The sequence below is a fragment of the Bos mutus genome, chromosome 13 (genome assembly GCF_027580195.1).
Source record: "Bos mutus isolate GX-2022 chromosome 13, NWIPB_WYAK_1.1, whole genome shotgun sequence".
NCBI classification, from domain to species: Eukaryota; Metazoa; Chordata; class Mammalia; order Artiodactyla; family Bovidae; genus Bos; species Bos mutus.
The window spans coordinates 47,482,818-47,499,071 of NC_091629.1; the positions used below are offsets into that span (position 1 = coordinate 47,482,818).

Here is a 16,254-nt window from a genome sequence, read left to right on the forward strand (position 1 = left end):
TAAAAATTTTGAACAATGAATATATTTACATGGCTCAAAACTAAAAGGTAGCTTAATGACAAAAAACACAGTCCACAAATGAAAAAAAAATTAATAAACTGGATTTCAACAAAATGCAAAAGTTTTCAGTTGTGAAAGTCCATGTGAAGAGGTTGAAAAGAAAAGCTACAGACTGAGAGAAAATATTTACAAATACATATCTGACAAAGACTCATGTCTGGAAAATATTTTTAGAAACTCTCAAAACACAACAGTGAAAAAAAAAAAGACAATCCAGTTAGAAAATAGGCAAAAGACACAAACAGATATTTCACTGAAGAGGTTAACACAAAAAGAAAATAGACACATGTAAAAAGGTTCAGCTTCATTAGCCATTAGGGAAATGCAAATTAAAACCACAATGAGAGGGACTTCCTGGCAGCCAGTGGTTAAGACTCTAATCATCCCATGCAGGGGGCCCAGGTTCCATCCCTGGTTGGGAAATTAGATCCTGCATGGCACAGCTAAGACCTGGAACAGTAAAATAAATAAATAACTTTTTAAAAACCACAATAAGCACTACACACCTATCAAAATTTCAAAAATCTGAAATGTAACAAACCACATGCCAGCTTGAAGGTGAAGCAACTGGATCACATATATATTCCTGATAGGAATGTAAGATAGGACAATCACTCTGGAAAATACTTCGTCAGTCTCCTCTAAAACTAAATATATATGTACCGCGTGTATGTGCTCAGACCCTGAGTCGTGTCTGACCCTTTACAACCCTTTGGACTGTAGCCCGCCAGGCTCCTCTGTCTATGAGATTCTCCAGGCAAGAATACTAGAGTGGGTAGCCATTTCCTCCTCCAGGGGATCTTCCCAACCCAGGGATCAAACCCATGTCTCCTACATTGCAGGCAGATGCTTTATCTCTGAGACATCTGGAAAACCCTTTATGTATCATATGACCCAGGAATTGCACTCCAGGTATTTATCACAGAAGTGAAAACTTAAGTTCACCAAATACATATACAAGAAGGTTCTGAGCAGCTGCATGCCTAATAGCCAAGAGCTAGAAACAACCCAGATGTCCTTCCATAGGTACATCCATACCATGGAACACTACTCAGCAGTGAAAAGGAATGAACAGCTGATACAATAACTTGAAAGAATTGCCAGGAAATTATGCTGAGTGAAAAAAGCCAACCCTCAAAGATTACATACTATAATGACTCCATTTACATAATTTTTTTTTAATTGAAGTATAGTTATTTACAATGTTGTGCTTCAGGTGCATAGCAAAGTGATTAAGCTATACACACACATATATGTACATATATTCTTTTCAGATTATAAAAATTTTATATTATAAAGTATAAAATATTGAATATACTTCTTACTAATTATTGTTTATCTATTTTATATATAGTAGTATGTGTTAATTCCAAACTCCTAATTTATGCCTCCCACTTTGGTAACCATAAGTTTGTTTTCTATGTCTGTGAGTCTATTTCTGTTTCATAAATAAGTTCATTTGTATCATCTTTTCTAGATTCCACATGTAAGTGATATATTTGCCTTTTTCTGTCTGATTTCACTTAGTATGATAATTTCTAGGTTCGTCCATGTTGCTGCAAACGGCATTATTTCATTCTTTTTTATGGTTGAATAATATTCCTGTGTGTGTGTGTGTGTACACTACATCATCTTTATCTGTTCATCTGTCGATGGTTGCTTCCATGCTTGTAAATAGTGCTGCCATGAACACTGGGGTATATGTATCTTTTTGAATTAAGAGTTTTTGTCTTTTCCATATATATGCCTAGGACTGGGATTGCTGGATTGTATGATGACTCTAGTTTTAGTTTTTTAAGGAATCTCGATACTGGTCTCCACAGTGACTGCACCAATTTATATTCCCACCAACAGTACATGAGTATTCCGTTTTCTCCACACCCTCTCCAGCATTTATTATTTGTAGACTTTTTGATGATGGCCATTCTGACTGGTGTGAGGTGACATTTCACTATAGTTCTGATTTCCATTTCTCTAACAATTAGTGAAACTGACCATCTTTTCATGTTCCTTTTCCTGTGCCTGTTGGCCATCTGTATGTCCATCATGTAACATTTTTGAATGGAGATCAGAGCAGCTGTTGCCAGGGGTCAGGGAAAGGAGGGAAGGGGGAAGGAAATGGGTGTATCCAGGATTCCTAGAATTTGGAAGTTCATAGACAAGTGAAATTTCTATCAAAAAAAAACTGGGGAAACTTTCCCAAAATACAAAATGCTCATATCCATAGACTCTTCCACTCCATGTCTAGGAACTTACAAACAGACCGACACAAGTGCAGGAAGGTGTCTCAACAAAGATGTAGACTACAGTGGATGTGTGAGGTCAAACACTGAAGAGCCCCTAAACGTCCATCCAGAGGACACTGTGAAATCAAAGCTGGTCCATGCCATCAGCAGAGAGCTCTGCTCACGTTATAAAGGATGAGGCACTGACAAGAGAGGCCCCTAAGATACACGGTTACATGAAAAAAAAGAAAAACGTACTATGATCTCGTTGGTGGAAAACTGCTGCTATGACCACTGATACAAGCACAGACAAGTTCTGAAAGGCTATACAAAACACAGTTAAAATGACCATCTATATACATGTATACCTGATTCACTTTGCTGCATTGCAGAAACTAACACAACACTGTAAATCGACTATTCTCCAATTGTATGTATGTGTGTGTGTGTGCTCAGTCATGTCCAACTCTTTTCGACCCTATGGACTGTAGCCCTCCAGGCTCCTCCGTCCATGGGGTATTCAGGCAAGAATACTGGAGTGGGTTGCCATGCCATCCTCCTCCATGGAACCTTCCTGACCCAGGGATCAAACCCACATCTCCTGCATCTTCCTGAATTGGCAGGCAGATTCTTTACCACTGAGCCACCTGGGAAACCCAATACTGCAATAAAAATTATTAAAAAAAAAAAAGTGTTTCTGGGCAGTGGCTGGACAGTTAGAGGGGGAGAGAGACTCTTTTTCAATTTATTTTCTAATTGCATCATGTATCCTAAGCATCCAGAAGTGTGCCAGGCACACAATGAGTGCTTAGTTTGCATTACTTAAAATGTGAAAATAAAACAATTATTTTTATAATTTAAGACTATTTAAGAAATTTGAGGGAGGCAAATTAGAAAGACTGCCAACTTTTCATATAGCTCAAGAAGGATGCTAAAACAGCAGCAGCAGCAACAGTTAGCATTTTATCATTATCTCATTAAAAAATGGAATTTTTAACCAAGAAAAAGGGCAAGTTGCAGAATAAGAGATAATTCTTCAAATGTAGTAAGTTTCGTTTTATGAAAATCTTACTCATTTTTTTTTTCTCATTTCACTGCAGAGTAGTGTTTGGGGGCGTGTTTTGTTTTATATTTTTAAATCTTTGCCCCAGAGAGCTGCATGGTACTCCAGCAAGGTACCTGGTTAACAGAGGGGGAAGTTGAGGGGGAAGTGACCTTCCCAAGGTCACACAGGGATTGGTGAACTACAGACCCTCAGATATGGCAGGGAGCCACGAGCTCATCGTCTTTGACTCCCATCCCCAACTCTATACCTGAATCCTGCCCCATCCCTCAGCCCTCTCCCCAGCCCCCGTTCTGGGAAGACCTTTACCTGGCTGTTGATGTTATTGTTGTTTCCAAACACCAGCAAGCCCCCGATGAAGGCAGACACGAATGAGTGTGCCTGGTAGGTCTTGCCCTGGACGTGGGACTGCAGGGCACAGAGTCCCTTGTAGAGGAACACAAACCTGGCCAGGTTCCAGGAGTGGGTGTACGTGGCCTGCAGGATGGCACGCAGCTTCTCCCGGAGGCTGCACAGACACAAGGAGCCACCGTGAGTGCAGGCCCAGCCGCTCCGGGGCATCCACCCACCTGGCATGCAAAACCGGCCCAGGCAAGGAGCCCACGGGCCCACGCTCATTCAACCCCGGGCCTCTGCCCTCCATGCCCTTAGGGCTGCTCCCTCCCTGGATACAGGCTTTGACTTCACGCCATCTCCTTGAAGAGGTCTTCCCTGACTACCCCGCCACCTTTTTCAAGAGGTCTTCCCTGACTACTCCACGTATAAGAATGCCCACTGTATTCTGTTCCGTTATCCAACTTTTCTTTTCCTTCAGAGCTCATATCACCACCTGACATTTACATACTTGTTTATTACCTCCCCCCACTCCCACCTCATCCCAGTGGAAGCTCCCAGAGAGTGGTGTCTATACCTCACTCACTCATCCTCAGTGCGCAGAGCAAGGCCTGGCACATAGCGGATGCTTAATACATTTGTTTCTGGAGTGAACATGTGAAGGAATGAATGAGTGAATGAATGACTACATACTATGTGCTGGATCTGAGGATGTGAGTCTGAGAAAAAGTAGATCTGCTTGCTGCCCTCACAAGGTTTATGATCTAGTGGGAGAGGGAATTATGAAATGAATACTCATAAAACAAAGGTCAAACTTTGCCCTGACAAGCAATGATGCCAGGACGTGAAGGAAGAGGTCAAGAGGGGAGAGGAGTTGTACTGGGATCAACACGAGCAGAGGTCCCGAGGAGGGACAGAGAGTGGGGAGTAAAGGAACAAAGACAGGTCATTAAGCCCTGAGCAGAAAATGTGTAAGGCAAAGGCTGTGAGGGAGAGGTGGGACCATGGTAAGATGCGTCTTTAAAAAAAAAATGTTATTTATTTATTTTTGGCTGGACTGGGTCTTTGTTGCTGCTCGAGGGCTTTCTCTAGTTGCAGAGAGCCAGGGCTGCTCTCTAGTTGCAGTGGCTTCTCTTGCTGGGGAGCATGTGCTCTAGGTGTGTGGGCTCAGTAGTTCCTGCACACGGGCTTAGTTGCTCCAAGGCATGTGGAGTCTTCCCAGAGCAGGGACTGAACCCATTGGCAGGCAAATTCTTTTCAAACACCAGGCTGCCAGGGAAGTCCTACGCTTTGTCTTTTATCTTGAGAAGTGAACCTTTAGTAAGGCACGTGGTTTGACTTATCTTTTCACAATCGCTAGGGGGCAGTGAGGAGAGCCAAGGAGAGGAACCAGGAGACCAATTCAGGCCCAGCAACCACATGTGCCCTCGAGGCCTGAGGAGGGCCTTGAAGTGTGTCAGCTGGGGCCTGGGAAGTCTGCCAGGCAAGGGGGGACAGCTAGGAGTCAGGAGCTCTCACCCCACGGGGACACGGGCCTACCACTGCCAGTTCTAAGGCAAGCTGCATTTCCTACTTTCCAAGCGTAGGCACTAATACTGCCTTGAAAATGTTTCTAGAATCTGAACACTTCTCACCTCTATGCCACCATCAAGGTCTGGGCCACCAGAGTTGCTCAGCTGGATTATTGCCACTGCCTCCTACTTTACACCTATTTCTGCCCTTGACCCCTAGCAGCAAACACTTCACTTTCTCACTATTAAATTTAAGTCAAATAGTGGCATGTCCACAAACAGATTCTTAACGACAATTTCCTATTCCATTTAGAGGAAATGCCACAGGGGTAGGAGGAAGGTTAAAGAGGGAGGGGAGACAGATATATATATACACACACACACATACATATATATATACACACACACAAATATATAGTATATGCTCAATAAATCTAAGTATATATACATACATACATATACTTATGGCTAATTAGCATTGTTGTGTGGCAGAAACCACCAGAACATTGTAAAGCAATTATCTTCCAATTAAAAATTTAGAAAATTAAACAAAAAGAAGAGGAAAAGGCAAACTCTTCTCTTTGACCTAATGCTGAACAGGATGGGCCCCGGATCAGTTCAGTTCAGTTACTCAGTCGTGTCCGACTCTCTGCGACCCCATGAATCGCAGCATACCAGGCCTCCCTGTCCATCACCAACTCCCGGAGTTCACTGAGACTCATGTCCATCGAGTCAGTGATGCCATCCAGCAATCTCATCCTCTGTCGTCCCCTTCTCCTCTTGCCCCCAATCCCTCCCAGCATCAGAGTCTTTTCCAATGAGTCAACTCTTCGCATGAGGTGGCTAAAGTACTGGAGTTTCAGCTTTAGCATCATTCCTTCCAAAGAAATCCCAGGGCTGATCTCCCTGAATTAGAAGATATAGAAAAAAAAAAAAAAAAAAAGAAATCCCAGGGCTGATCTCCTTCAAAATGGACTGGTTGGATCTCCTTGCAGTCCAAGGGACTCTCAAGAGTCTTCTCCAACACCACAGTTCAAAAGCATCAATTCTCCGGCGCTCAGCCTTCTTCACAGTCCAACTCTCACATCCATACATGACCACAGGAAAAACCATAGCCTTGACTAGACGGACCTTTGTTCGCAAAGTAATGTCTCTGCTTTTGAATATGCTATCTAGCTTGGTCATAACCTTCCTTCCAAGGAGCCAAGGAGTAAGCGTATTTTCATTTCATGGCTGCAGTCACCATCTGCAGTGATTTTGGAGCCCAAAAAAATAAAGTCTGACACTGTTTCCACTATTTCCCCATCTATTTCCCATGAAGTGATGGGACCAGATGCCATGATCTTAATTTTCTGAATGTTGAGCTTTAAGCCAACTTTTTCACTCTCCACTTTCACTTTCATCAAGAGGCTTTTTAGTTCCTCTTCACTTTCTGCCATAACGGTGGTGTCATCTGCATATCTGAGGTTATTGATATTTCTCCCGGCAATCTTGAGTCCAGCTTGTGTTTCTTCCAGTCCAGCGTTTCTGATGATGTACTCTGCATATAAGCTAAATAAGCAGGATGACAATATACAACCTTGACGTACTCCTTTTCCTATTTGGAACCAGTCTGTTGGTCCATGGCCAGTTCTAACTGTTGCTTCCTGACCTGCATACAGATTTCTCAAGAGGCAGATCAGGTGGTCTGGGATTCCCATCTCTTTCAGAATTTTCCACAGTTTAGTGTGATCCACACAGTCAAAGGCTTTGGCATAGTCAGTAAAGCAGAAATAGATGCTTTTCTGGAACTCTCTTGCTTTTTTCATGATCCAGCGGATGTTGGCAATTTGATCTCTGGTTCCTCTGCCTTTTCTAAAACCAGCTTGAACATCAGGAAGTTCACGGTTCACATATTGCTGAAGCCTGGCTTGGAGAATTTTGAGCATTACTTTACTAGCGTGTGAGATGAGTGCAATTGTGCGGTAGTTTGAACATTCTTTGGCATTGCCTCTCTTTGGGATTGGAATGAAAACTGACCTTTTCCAGTCCTGTGGCCACTGCGGAGTTTTCCAAATTTGCTGGCATATTGAGTGCAGCACTTTCACAGCATCATCTTTCAGGATTTGAAAGAGCTCAACTGGAATTCCATCACCTCCACCAGCTTTGTCCGTAGTGATGCTTTCTAAGGCCCACTTGACTTCTCATTCCAGGATGTCTGGCTCTAGGTCAGTGATCACACCATCGTGATTATCTGGGTCGTGAAGATCTTTTTTGTACAGTTCTTCTGTGTATTCTTGCCATCTCTTCTTAATATCTTCTGCTTCTGTTAGGTCCATACCATTTCTGTCCTTTATCAAGCCCATCTTTGCATGAAATGTTCCCTTGGTATCTCTAATTTTCTTGAAGAGATCCCTAGTCTTTCCCATTCTGTTGTTTTCCTCTATTTCTTTGCATTGATCACTGAAGAACGCTTTCTTATCTCTTCTTTCTATTCTTTGGAACTCTGCATTCAGATGCTTATATCTTTCCTTTTCTCCTTAGCTTTTTGCTTCTCTTCTTTTTACAGCTATTTGTAAGGCCTCCTCAGACAGCCATTTTGCTTTTCTGCATTTCTTTTCCATGGGATGGTCTTGATCCCTGTCTCCTGTACAATGTCACGAACCTCCATCCATAGTTCATCAGGCACTCTGTCTATCAGATCTAGTCCCTTAAATCTATTTCTCACTTCCACTGTATAATCATAAGGGATTTGATTTAGGTCATACCTGAATGGTCTATTGGTTTTCCCTGCTTTCTTCAATTTAAGTCTGAATTTGGCAATAAGGAGTTCATAGTCTGAGCCACAGTCAGATCCTGGCCTTGTTTTTGCCGACTGTATAGAGCTTCTCCATCTTTGGCTGCAAAGAATATAATCAATCTGATATTGGTGTTGACCATCTGGTGATGTCCATGTGTAGAGTCTTCCTTGTGTTGTTGGAAGAGGGTGTTTGTTATGACCAGTGCATTTTCTTGGCAAAACTCTACTAGTCTTTGCCCTGCTTCATTCCGTATTCCAAGGCCAAATTTGCCTGTTATTCCAGGTGTTTCTTGACTTCCTACTTTTGCATTTCAGTCCCCTATAATGAAAAGGACATCTTTTTTGGGTGTTAGTTCTAAAAGGTCTTGTAGGTCTTTGTAGAACCGTTCAACTTCAGCTTCTTCAGCGTTACTGGCTGGGGCATAGACTTGGATTACTGTGATATTGAATGGTTTGCCTTGGAAACGAACAGAGATCATTCTGTCGTTTTTGAGATTGCATCCAAGTACTGCATTTCGGACTCTTTTGTTGACCATGATGGCTACTCCATTTCTTCTGAGGGATTCCTGCCCGCAGTAGTAGATATAATGGTCATCTGAGTTAAATTCACCCATTCCAGTCCATTTTAGTTCACTGGTTCCTAGAATGTCGACATTCACTCTTGCCATCTCTTGTTTGACCACTTCCAACCGGTTACCCCCACAATATTCCTCTCTTTGTTCTCTCCCCTGCAATCCCTCTGCTCCAGCCTCCTCAAACTCACCAGGTATGATCAGCCCTCAGGGCCTTTGCACAGGCTGTTCTGTTGGTATGAAACACTCCTTCCCTTGTTACCCACGTGGCCAACTCTTCCAGCTCCTTCAAGTCTCTACTTAAAATGTCACTTTCTCAATGAGCCCTTCCCTATTTAGCTCTGCAGCCTGCCCTTCCCCCAGCACTCTGGATCCCCTTTCCCTGCTCTACATTTTCTTTCCTACAGCCCATATAATATTCTAACATACCACATACTTTTTAAATTTATTATGTTTATTTTCTGCTCGCCTTTCTGCTAAACTGTCAGCTGTACGAGGGAAGGGATCATTCTCTGTTTTATTCACTGCTGTATCCCCAGCACCTAAAGACAGTGTCTGGCACATATTAGATGCTCAATAAATATTTACTGAAGGAATGAATGAGTTTAATTGAAAAAAAATAATTTGGAGGACAAAAACTAAAACAAAAATAAATTTAAAAAAGAAAAATACATAAAGAAAGCAATCTTCACGACCTGGATTTGAGCAGCAGGCAGTCCATGTGTGATTCTTATAAACTCCAGGTGAAGTTAGATACATTAAAAACTAAAACACAAGTTGGTTTTTGAGAAGCTCCTTGAGGGAAGTTATGGAAGATCAGAGAAAGGCCAAGAAGTTTGAACAAGGAAAGAAAGTAGGTCATGGAGAGTTTTCCTGAGAAAGTGATCCTCAGAGAACTGGTATGGGTTGCTAGGAAGGCATAAAGATGGGGTAGAAGAGGAAAGGGGATTCCTGGTGTGTGTGTGGTGGGTACTCATGAGAAATGTAAAGAGGTGGAACCACCTGTTGCACATGAATGAATGGCAGCGAGTCTTGGTGCCAAGGGCTCCCCATGCTGGGCTTTGGAGAGAGGGGGGAATGTCCCTGAGGTCAGACTGCAGGGGGCCTTGAATGCCACACCTGGAAGCTGGCTTCTCTGGAGAACATCAAGGAGCCAGGAGCTGGCGAATTTTCAAGATGGGATAGTAGAATCAGACTTGTGCTCTAGGAGATGGTGGTGTGGGCAGGTTGGACCCAACCTGGAGGCTACTGGGCAAGTCCTGGCACGATCTTGCCCAGTTTGAAAGGTGTGCAGAGGGGACAGGTACCTGCCACTCCGGAAAAGAAAGGTCATGACCAGCGCGTGAGGGGCCCGGATTTTGGCTCCATAGCTGTAGAAACAAAAGAAAATGGTTAAGGCACCACTGCACCACTGTTTCTTTCTGAGCTCTCTCTTTGACTCCCTGTGCCCCCTCCTCCCCTTCCCTAATCCTAATATCATTTTGGGAGGGAAACTAACGCTGGCTTTTGAGTTAGATCTGGGTTCCAAGTGGGTCATACAAAGTAAATAGTATCTGGTACCAAAGCCTTGCCCTGTTTGGCTCTATGCTGCTGCTGCTAAGTCGATTCAGTTGTGTCCGACTCTGTGTGACCCCATAGACAGCAGCCCACCAGGCTCCCCCGTCCCTGGGATTCTCCAGGCAAGAACACTGGAGTGGGTTGCCATTTCCTTCTCCAATGCATGAAAGTGAAAAGTGAAAGTGAAGTCACTCAGTCGTGTCCAACTCTCAGCAACCCCATGGACTGCAGCCTACCAGGCTCTTCCATCCATGGGATTTTCCAGGCAAGAGTACTGGAGTGGGGTGCCATTGTCTTCTCTGGTTTTGCTCTATAAACTTGGGTAAATCATTGAATGTCTGAGTCTCCCTTCTTCCTTTAGTAAAAAGTATTGCCTGTTTCAGAGTTGTTTCTGGCAGTTAAGGACCTAGCACATGTAAAAGTTCCTCATTCAACCAGTACTAATGTCGCTACCTTTCTTTTTTTTTTCTTTATTGGACTTGCCCTCGTTCCACCAAGTTCTCCAGCTGTCTGGCCCTGACCTTTCCAGGCTACGAGGTCTAACAATCTTTGACAGTCTCCCTCAGACAATGGTCATGAGCCCCATATTGTTGTCATATGAGTATCTGTGAGGCTTGTTTCCCAACCCCCCCCCAAAGTATTTATTCATTTTAGCTGCACTGGGTTGTAGTTGTAGCATGTGGAGTCTAGTTCCCAGACCAAGGGTCAAACCTGGGCCCCCTGCATTGGGAGCATGCAGTCTTAGCCACTGGACTGCTAGGCAGGTCCTTGTGAGGCTTGTTGGAAGCAGCAAAAGACTGGGAGGAAGCCTGTGTCCATCCACAGGGGGCTACTAGGTAAACACATAATGGACCCATGGCAACCAGTGGCATACACAGAGCTGTACGTGAACCAGGAAGCTCTAGATATGCTGTAGGCTTGGTTAAAGCAAGGTGTGTAAACTTCTAAAAAGCTCTAACTTTTTATGCCTTTTGTGAATATGCTACCTCATTTTGTAAAAAATCAAATAAAAAGTGTGATCAAATGACAGCAGCGTTACTGCATGTGGTGGCCAGGCTGAACGGCTTATTTCCTCGCTGCCTAGCGGTGGGTGGGCAGGACCCTCCTCTGGCCCCCAGCAAGTTTTCTGCCCTGCCTTCTCCAAAGGCATGTCTTCTTCCCCTGAATAAAGAGGCCGTTGGCCTCCTCCAGCTGGCCAAGGTGAACAGGACCCTGCCTTACACCTCAGACACAAATGGAGCAGTGCCCCCAACTGCCTACATGTGCCTGGCCCCTTCCCAAACTCAGACTCCGGTGGGGGCCAGCTACTGCCACTCACAAGACCTCTGTGTGTCCTGAAACACGGAATGCTCTGCATTAAAAAGGACTGAAAGGACATGATAGGGACTTCCCCAGCAGTCCGGTGGTTAAGACTCTGCGCTTCCACTGCAGGAGGTGAGGGTTCGACCCCTGGTTGGAGAACTAAGATCACATGTGCCGTGTGGTGTGGCAAAAACAAAACAAAACAAAATGGTCATGACCAAGGAAACGTCAGAGCAGCTCTGAATACAGACCTTCAGTCCTCTTCCATATAAAAGAGAAGTAAATGAAGGACCATGGCAGATGCAGTAGGATATCCTGGAAGATCCCTATCTAGACTATCTTCCTGTAGAGGACATTTAGGGGACAACTGGGACCATCTGTCTATTAACTAGACAGCAGTCAACATTATAGGATTATGATTCATTTCTTTTTTAATCAAAAAAATTGTATACACCTACATTTTTGTACTTTAAAAGAAGTTTTTTTAATTTATTTTTGGCTGTGCTGGGTCTTTGTTGCTGCGTGGGCTTCTCATTGCAGTGGCTTCTCCTGTTGCAGAGCATGGTCTTTTGGGCATATGGGCTCAGTAGTTACATTTCCTGGTTCTAGAGCACAGGCTCAATGGCTGTGGCTCATGGGCTTAGTTACACCACAATATGTGGGATCTTCCCAGACTAGGAATCGCACCTGTGTCTGATGCATTGGCAGGTGGATTCGTTACCACTGAGCTATGAATTTTCCTCTCTGAGCCACAGTCTTCTCATCCAGAAAATGGGTACAGTGGCAATTCCTCCCTTATACGCTTATTCATTCAGTTAATATTTAAAAGCCTACTTATACTAAGGAACAAAACAGATAAAAACTTCTGTCCCCATGAAGCTCATTTTCTAGTGAGAGAGTAGAAAATGCGTAAGTGATGCATAAGGGATGCGTAAGTGAATACTTAAGTGTCAGGTGGTGATAAGGTCTATGGAGGCAAAGTCAGTAGGGAAGGAGGTGGAAGTTCAAAGATTGCCTCATTGAGGAGGTAACAATCAGAAGCCTGAAGGTGAAGGAGTGAGCCAGGCAGATATTCACGCCAGTACAACCATGATTACAGCAGCCAACAGTTATATACATACCAGGCACTATGCTGAGCATTTCACAATACCAGACTACCTGATCTGCCTCTTGAGAAATTTGTATGCAGGTCAGGAAGCAACAGGTAGAACTGGACATGGAACAACAGACTGGTTCCAAATAGGAAAAGGAGTACATCAAGGCTGTATATTGTCACCCTGCTTATTTAACTTATATGCAGAGTACATCATGAGAAACACTGGACTGGAAGAAACACAAGCTGGACTCAAGATTGCCGGGAGAAATATCAATAACCTCAGATATGCAGATGACACCACCCTTATGGCAGAAAGTGAAGAGGAACTAAAAAGCCTCTTGATGAAAGTGAAAGTGGAGAGTGAAAAAGTTGGCTTAAAGCTCAACATTCAGAAAACGAAGATCATGGCATCTGGTCCCATCACTTCATGGCAAATAGATGGGGAAACAGTGGAAACAGTGTCAGACTTTATTTTTCTGGGCTCCAAAATCACTGCAGATGGTGACTGCAGCCATGAAATGAAAATACGCTTACTCCTTGGAAGGAAAGTTATGACCAACCTAGATAGCATATTCAAAAGCAGAGACATTACTTTGCCAGCAAAGGTCCGTCTAGTCAAGGCTATGGTTTTTCCTGTGGTCATGTATGGATGTGAGAGTTGGACTGTGAAGAAGGCTGAGCGCCGAAGAATTGATGCTTTTGAACTGTGGTGTTGGAGAAGACTCTTGAGAGTCCCTTGGACTACAAGGAGATCCAACCAGTCCATTTTGAAGGAGATCAGCCCTGGGATTTCTTTGGAAGGAATGATGCTAAAGCTGAAACTCCAGTACTTTGGCCACCTCATGCGAAGAGTTGACTCATTGGAAAAGACTCTGATGCTGGGAGGGATTGGGGGCAAGAGGAGAAGAGGACGACAGAGGATGAGATGGCTGGATGGCATCACTGACTCTATGGACGTCAGTCTCAGTGAACTCCGGGAGTTGGTGATGGACAGGGAGGCCTGGTGTGCTGCGATTCATGGGGTCGCAAAGAGTCGGACATGACTGAGGGACTGATCTGATCTGATCACACATATTGATTCAATTCTCTCGACAGTATGATGGAAGTCAAAGTGTTCGTTGTTTAGTCTGTCCAATTCTGTGACCCCATAGACTGTAGCCCTCCAGGCTCCTCCGTCCATGGTATTATCCAGGCAACAATAATGAAGTGGGTTGCCATTTCCTTCTCCAGGGGATATTCCCAACCCAGGGATCGCACCTGGGTCTCCTGCATTGCACGCAGATTCTTTACCTTCTGAGCCACCAGGAAAGCCCAACAGTATATTGAGAGGGTAACAGGCAGGAAGGCCAGGGGTCCCCAAATGGAGGAGACAGACTACAAGTGTCAGACATTTTAAACTATCTCTTAAGTGGCAGGAGGAAACAAACAAGTGTTAGATTTCTTCCCCTCCTCTATACAAATTTAAAAAGGTTTCTTTTAGAATTCTGTGTTGCCATGACAACACCTGGTTCCACCAGAACTTAACTTTTCTCAAACCTAGATCTAACCGATCCGGTTTTTCTTATGGAAATCTTTGCCTTAAGCTATGTTAATGAACTACGTATCTACCCTAGACTCTGTCTTCCTTGTAGAAGGAAATGGCAACCCACTCCAGTGTTCTTGCCTGGAGAATCCCAGGGACAGGGGAGCCTGGTGGGCTGCCATCTATGGGGTCGCACAGAGTCGGACACGACTGAATTGACTTAGCAGCAGCAGCAGTAGCTACATAACATCCAACTAAAGACTAGCAGGGAGCACTCCTGATGATGATGTCTATGTCAGAAGCTTTCTCTAATTCTTTTATACTTTAAAAAAGCTTTATTACACAAAAGCTCTGAGTGATCAAGCCTCGTCACTGGCCCCGGATTGAATTCCTCTCCTCCGGAGGCCAAGAATCCTGGCGTCTTTCATGGCTCAGCAACAACCTTTCAATATAAGTACTATTATCAGCCCCATTTTATAAATATTGAGGCTTAGAGAGCCTAAATGAGTTGCACAAGATCATGCAGGTAAGGGGCACCAGTACTCAAACTGAGGTGATCACATCCACACCACCACGCCATGCTGCCACTAAAATGCCAAGTCCAAGAACATGCAGATTTTTGTTCCCTTTGTTCTTTGATGCTTCCCAGTTCTGGCATTGTAGGCTCTCAATAAATGATAGCGTTTATGCATAAAGTTTAAAGGAAAATGAGCTCCAGTCCTGGCGCCAACCAGAGGAAATGACCTCCTCTTCTGCAGGTCTGATGACCAAATTGTAATCAGTTTGCTTGGCAAATACTTGCAGCTTCAGTTACACTGGTCACACCTGCGGCTTATCAGAAGAGGACTTAGCAGTAGAATCTTTTTTTTTAGCAGTAGAATCTTACAAAAGAATGAGAAGCGGGATGAAAGTCCAGGGCAGCTTAATGAGGGGAGCATAGAGAGGCAGAGCCGCAAGTCTTGCTAGAAGGCAGAGTCCAGCTTCCCACTGTCCAGATGGAGCCACGGAAGCCAGATAGGCCCAAGGGCACACAGCAGCGGGAGGGGGAAACTGGACCCAAATGAAGGGATACAGGGGCTGGCATGGGAAATAGTCAAGACAATAGGGCCAGGCTGCAAAGCACGGAGTGCCTAGAAAAAGCGTAGTTAGACCCCCGGCTCAGAAGGCGCACAGAACCCAAAATCCAGCGCCCACTGCGCCGACAGTGGACACCAAGACCTAGAGACACACTAGGGCTGCTCAAGGGCGCACAGCGCAGCGGCGCCGGTCCCAGAGGCAGCTTCTCCAACCCCACCAGATCGATCCTTCAGCCCCTGCCCAGCCCGATGACCCCACTCACACTGCCCCGTTCCGGAAGCCCTTAAGCATGGCCAGTGCTGCGTGGTAGCGGCGCTTGCGCAATAGTGCGTTGATCGCAAAGAGCAGAGCCCGCAGCTGCGGTGGGGCGACCATAATGCAGGCGTCGCTGAGGGTGGTAGACACGGAGCAGGACTCACGCCCTGACAGCCGGGGTGCTATTGCACAACCCTCAGTAGGGCTGGAGGTGCCGGATGGTGCCGGACATTGCAGCCGGGTCTTTGAGCCCATAGGATGTGTCTGCTGTCACTCATACGAGCAGGGCCGATCACAGAGCTCACTCAACTCACCAGGGGAATGGGACGCAAGCACTCTCCCGAAGAGCGGTCTGATTGGAAGAGAGGGAAAGCTCGTAGCCAATTACAATGGGCTCCGTCCAATTAGACCGCAAAAAGGTTAGAAACGTATTCCTGGATTTGTCCAATCAGAAAGCAGTTTCCCTGGGACTTAGAAGAGGTGTGTCACCTGTGAGCTTGGAAGTTTTTTGAAAGAGGAGCCACCCTCGGGAGAGTAGGGATGGTGACACGGGGAGGAGCCAGGCCTTAACTGTACACAGGACAATTCTGATTGGTTAACATGGACTACCAATCTTCTCAGACCATAAATGACTTGGCACCTTTACCTTTTTGGTTTCCGTATGTTCTTAAAAACCAAACATTTTCTCATGGTCCGCAGAAGACTGTATGATCTGGCCCCTGCTTTCCTCTCTAATCCCACACCTCCAATCTCCTTTTGTCCCTCTCAGTCACTTCTCTTCGGCCAAACTAGCCTCCTTGCTGTTCCTTGAGCTTGACGCTCCTGCCTGAGCGCTTTTGCCTTTCTTTATCTCCCTGTTTCCTATGCATCACCCCAAGTTCTTCCCATAGCTAACTCCTTCT

The 16,254-nt window shown here is 44.9% G+C and overlaps 1 protein-coding gene across 4 annotated transcripts in view; it reads right to left on the minus strand.

The window, feature by feature from the left end:
- PXMP4 (peroxisomal membrane protein 4) overlaps positions 1 to 15,610 on the minus strand; it is a 34,979-nt gene extending 19,369 nt beyond the window's left edge. For 2 of the 4 annotated variants that reach the window (XR_011466587.1, XM_005896925.2), the window contains exons 1-3: positions 15,360 to 15,600; positions 9,851 to 9,913; positions 3,658 to 3,856 (exon numbers count right to left, since the gene is read on the minus strand). Coding sequence is in view for 3 of the 4 variants with exons in the window: in XM_005896925.2 (XP_005896987.2) it covers positions 3,658 to 3,856; positions 9,851 to 9,913; positions 15,360 to 15,472 (375 nt within the window). In the remaining variant the exon portion in view is untranslated. Of the gene's footprint in view, positions 1 to 20; positions 511 to 3,657; positions 3,857 to 9,850; positions 9,914 to 15,359 lie in introns of those variants that run through there. The other 2 variants (XM_070381598.1, XM_070381597.1) reach the window with 2 other exon arrangements.
- Between the last annotated feature and the right edge of the window lie 644 nt (positions 15,611 to 16,254).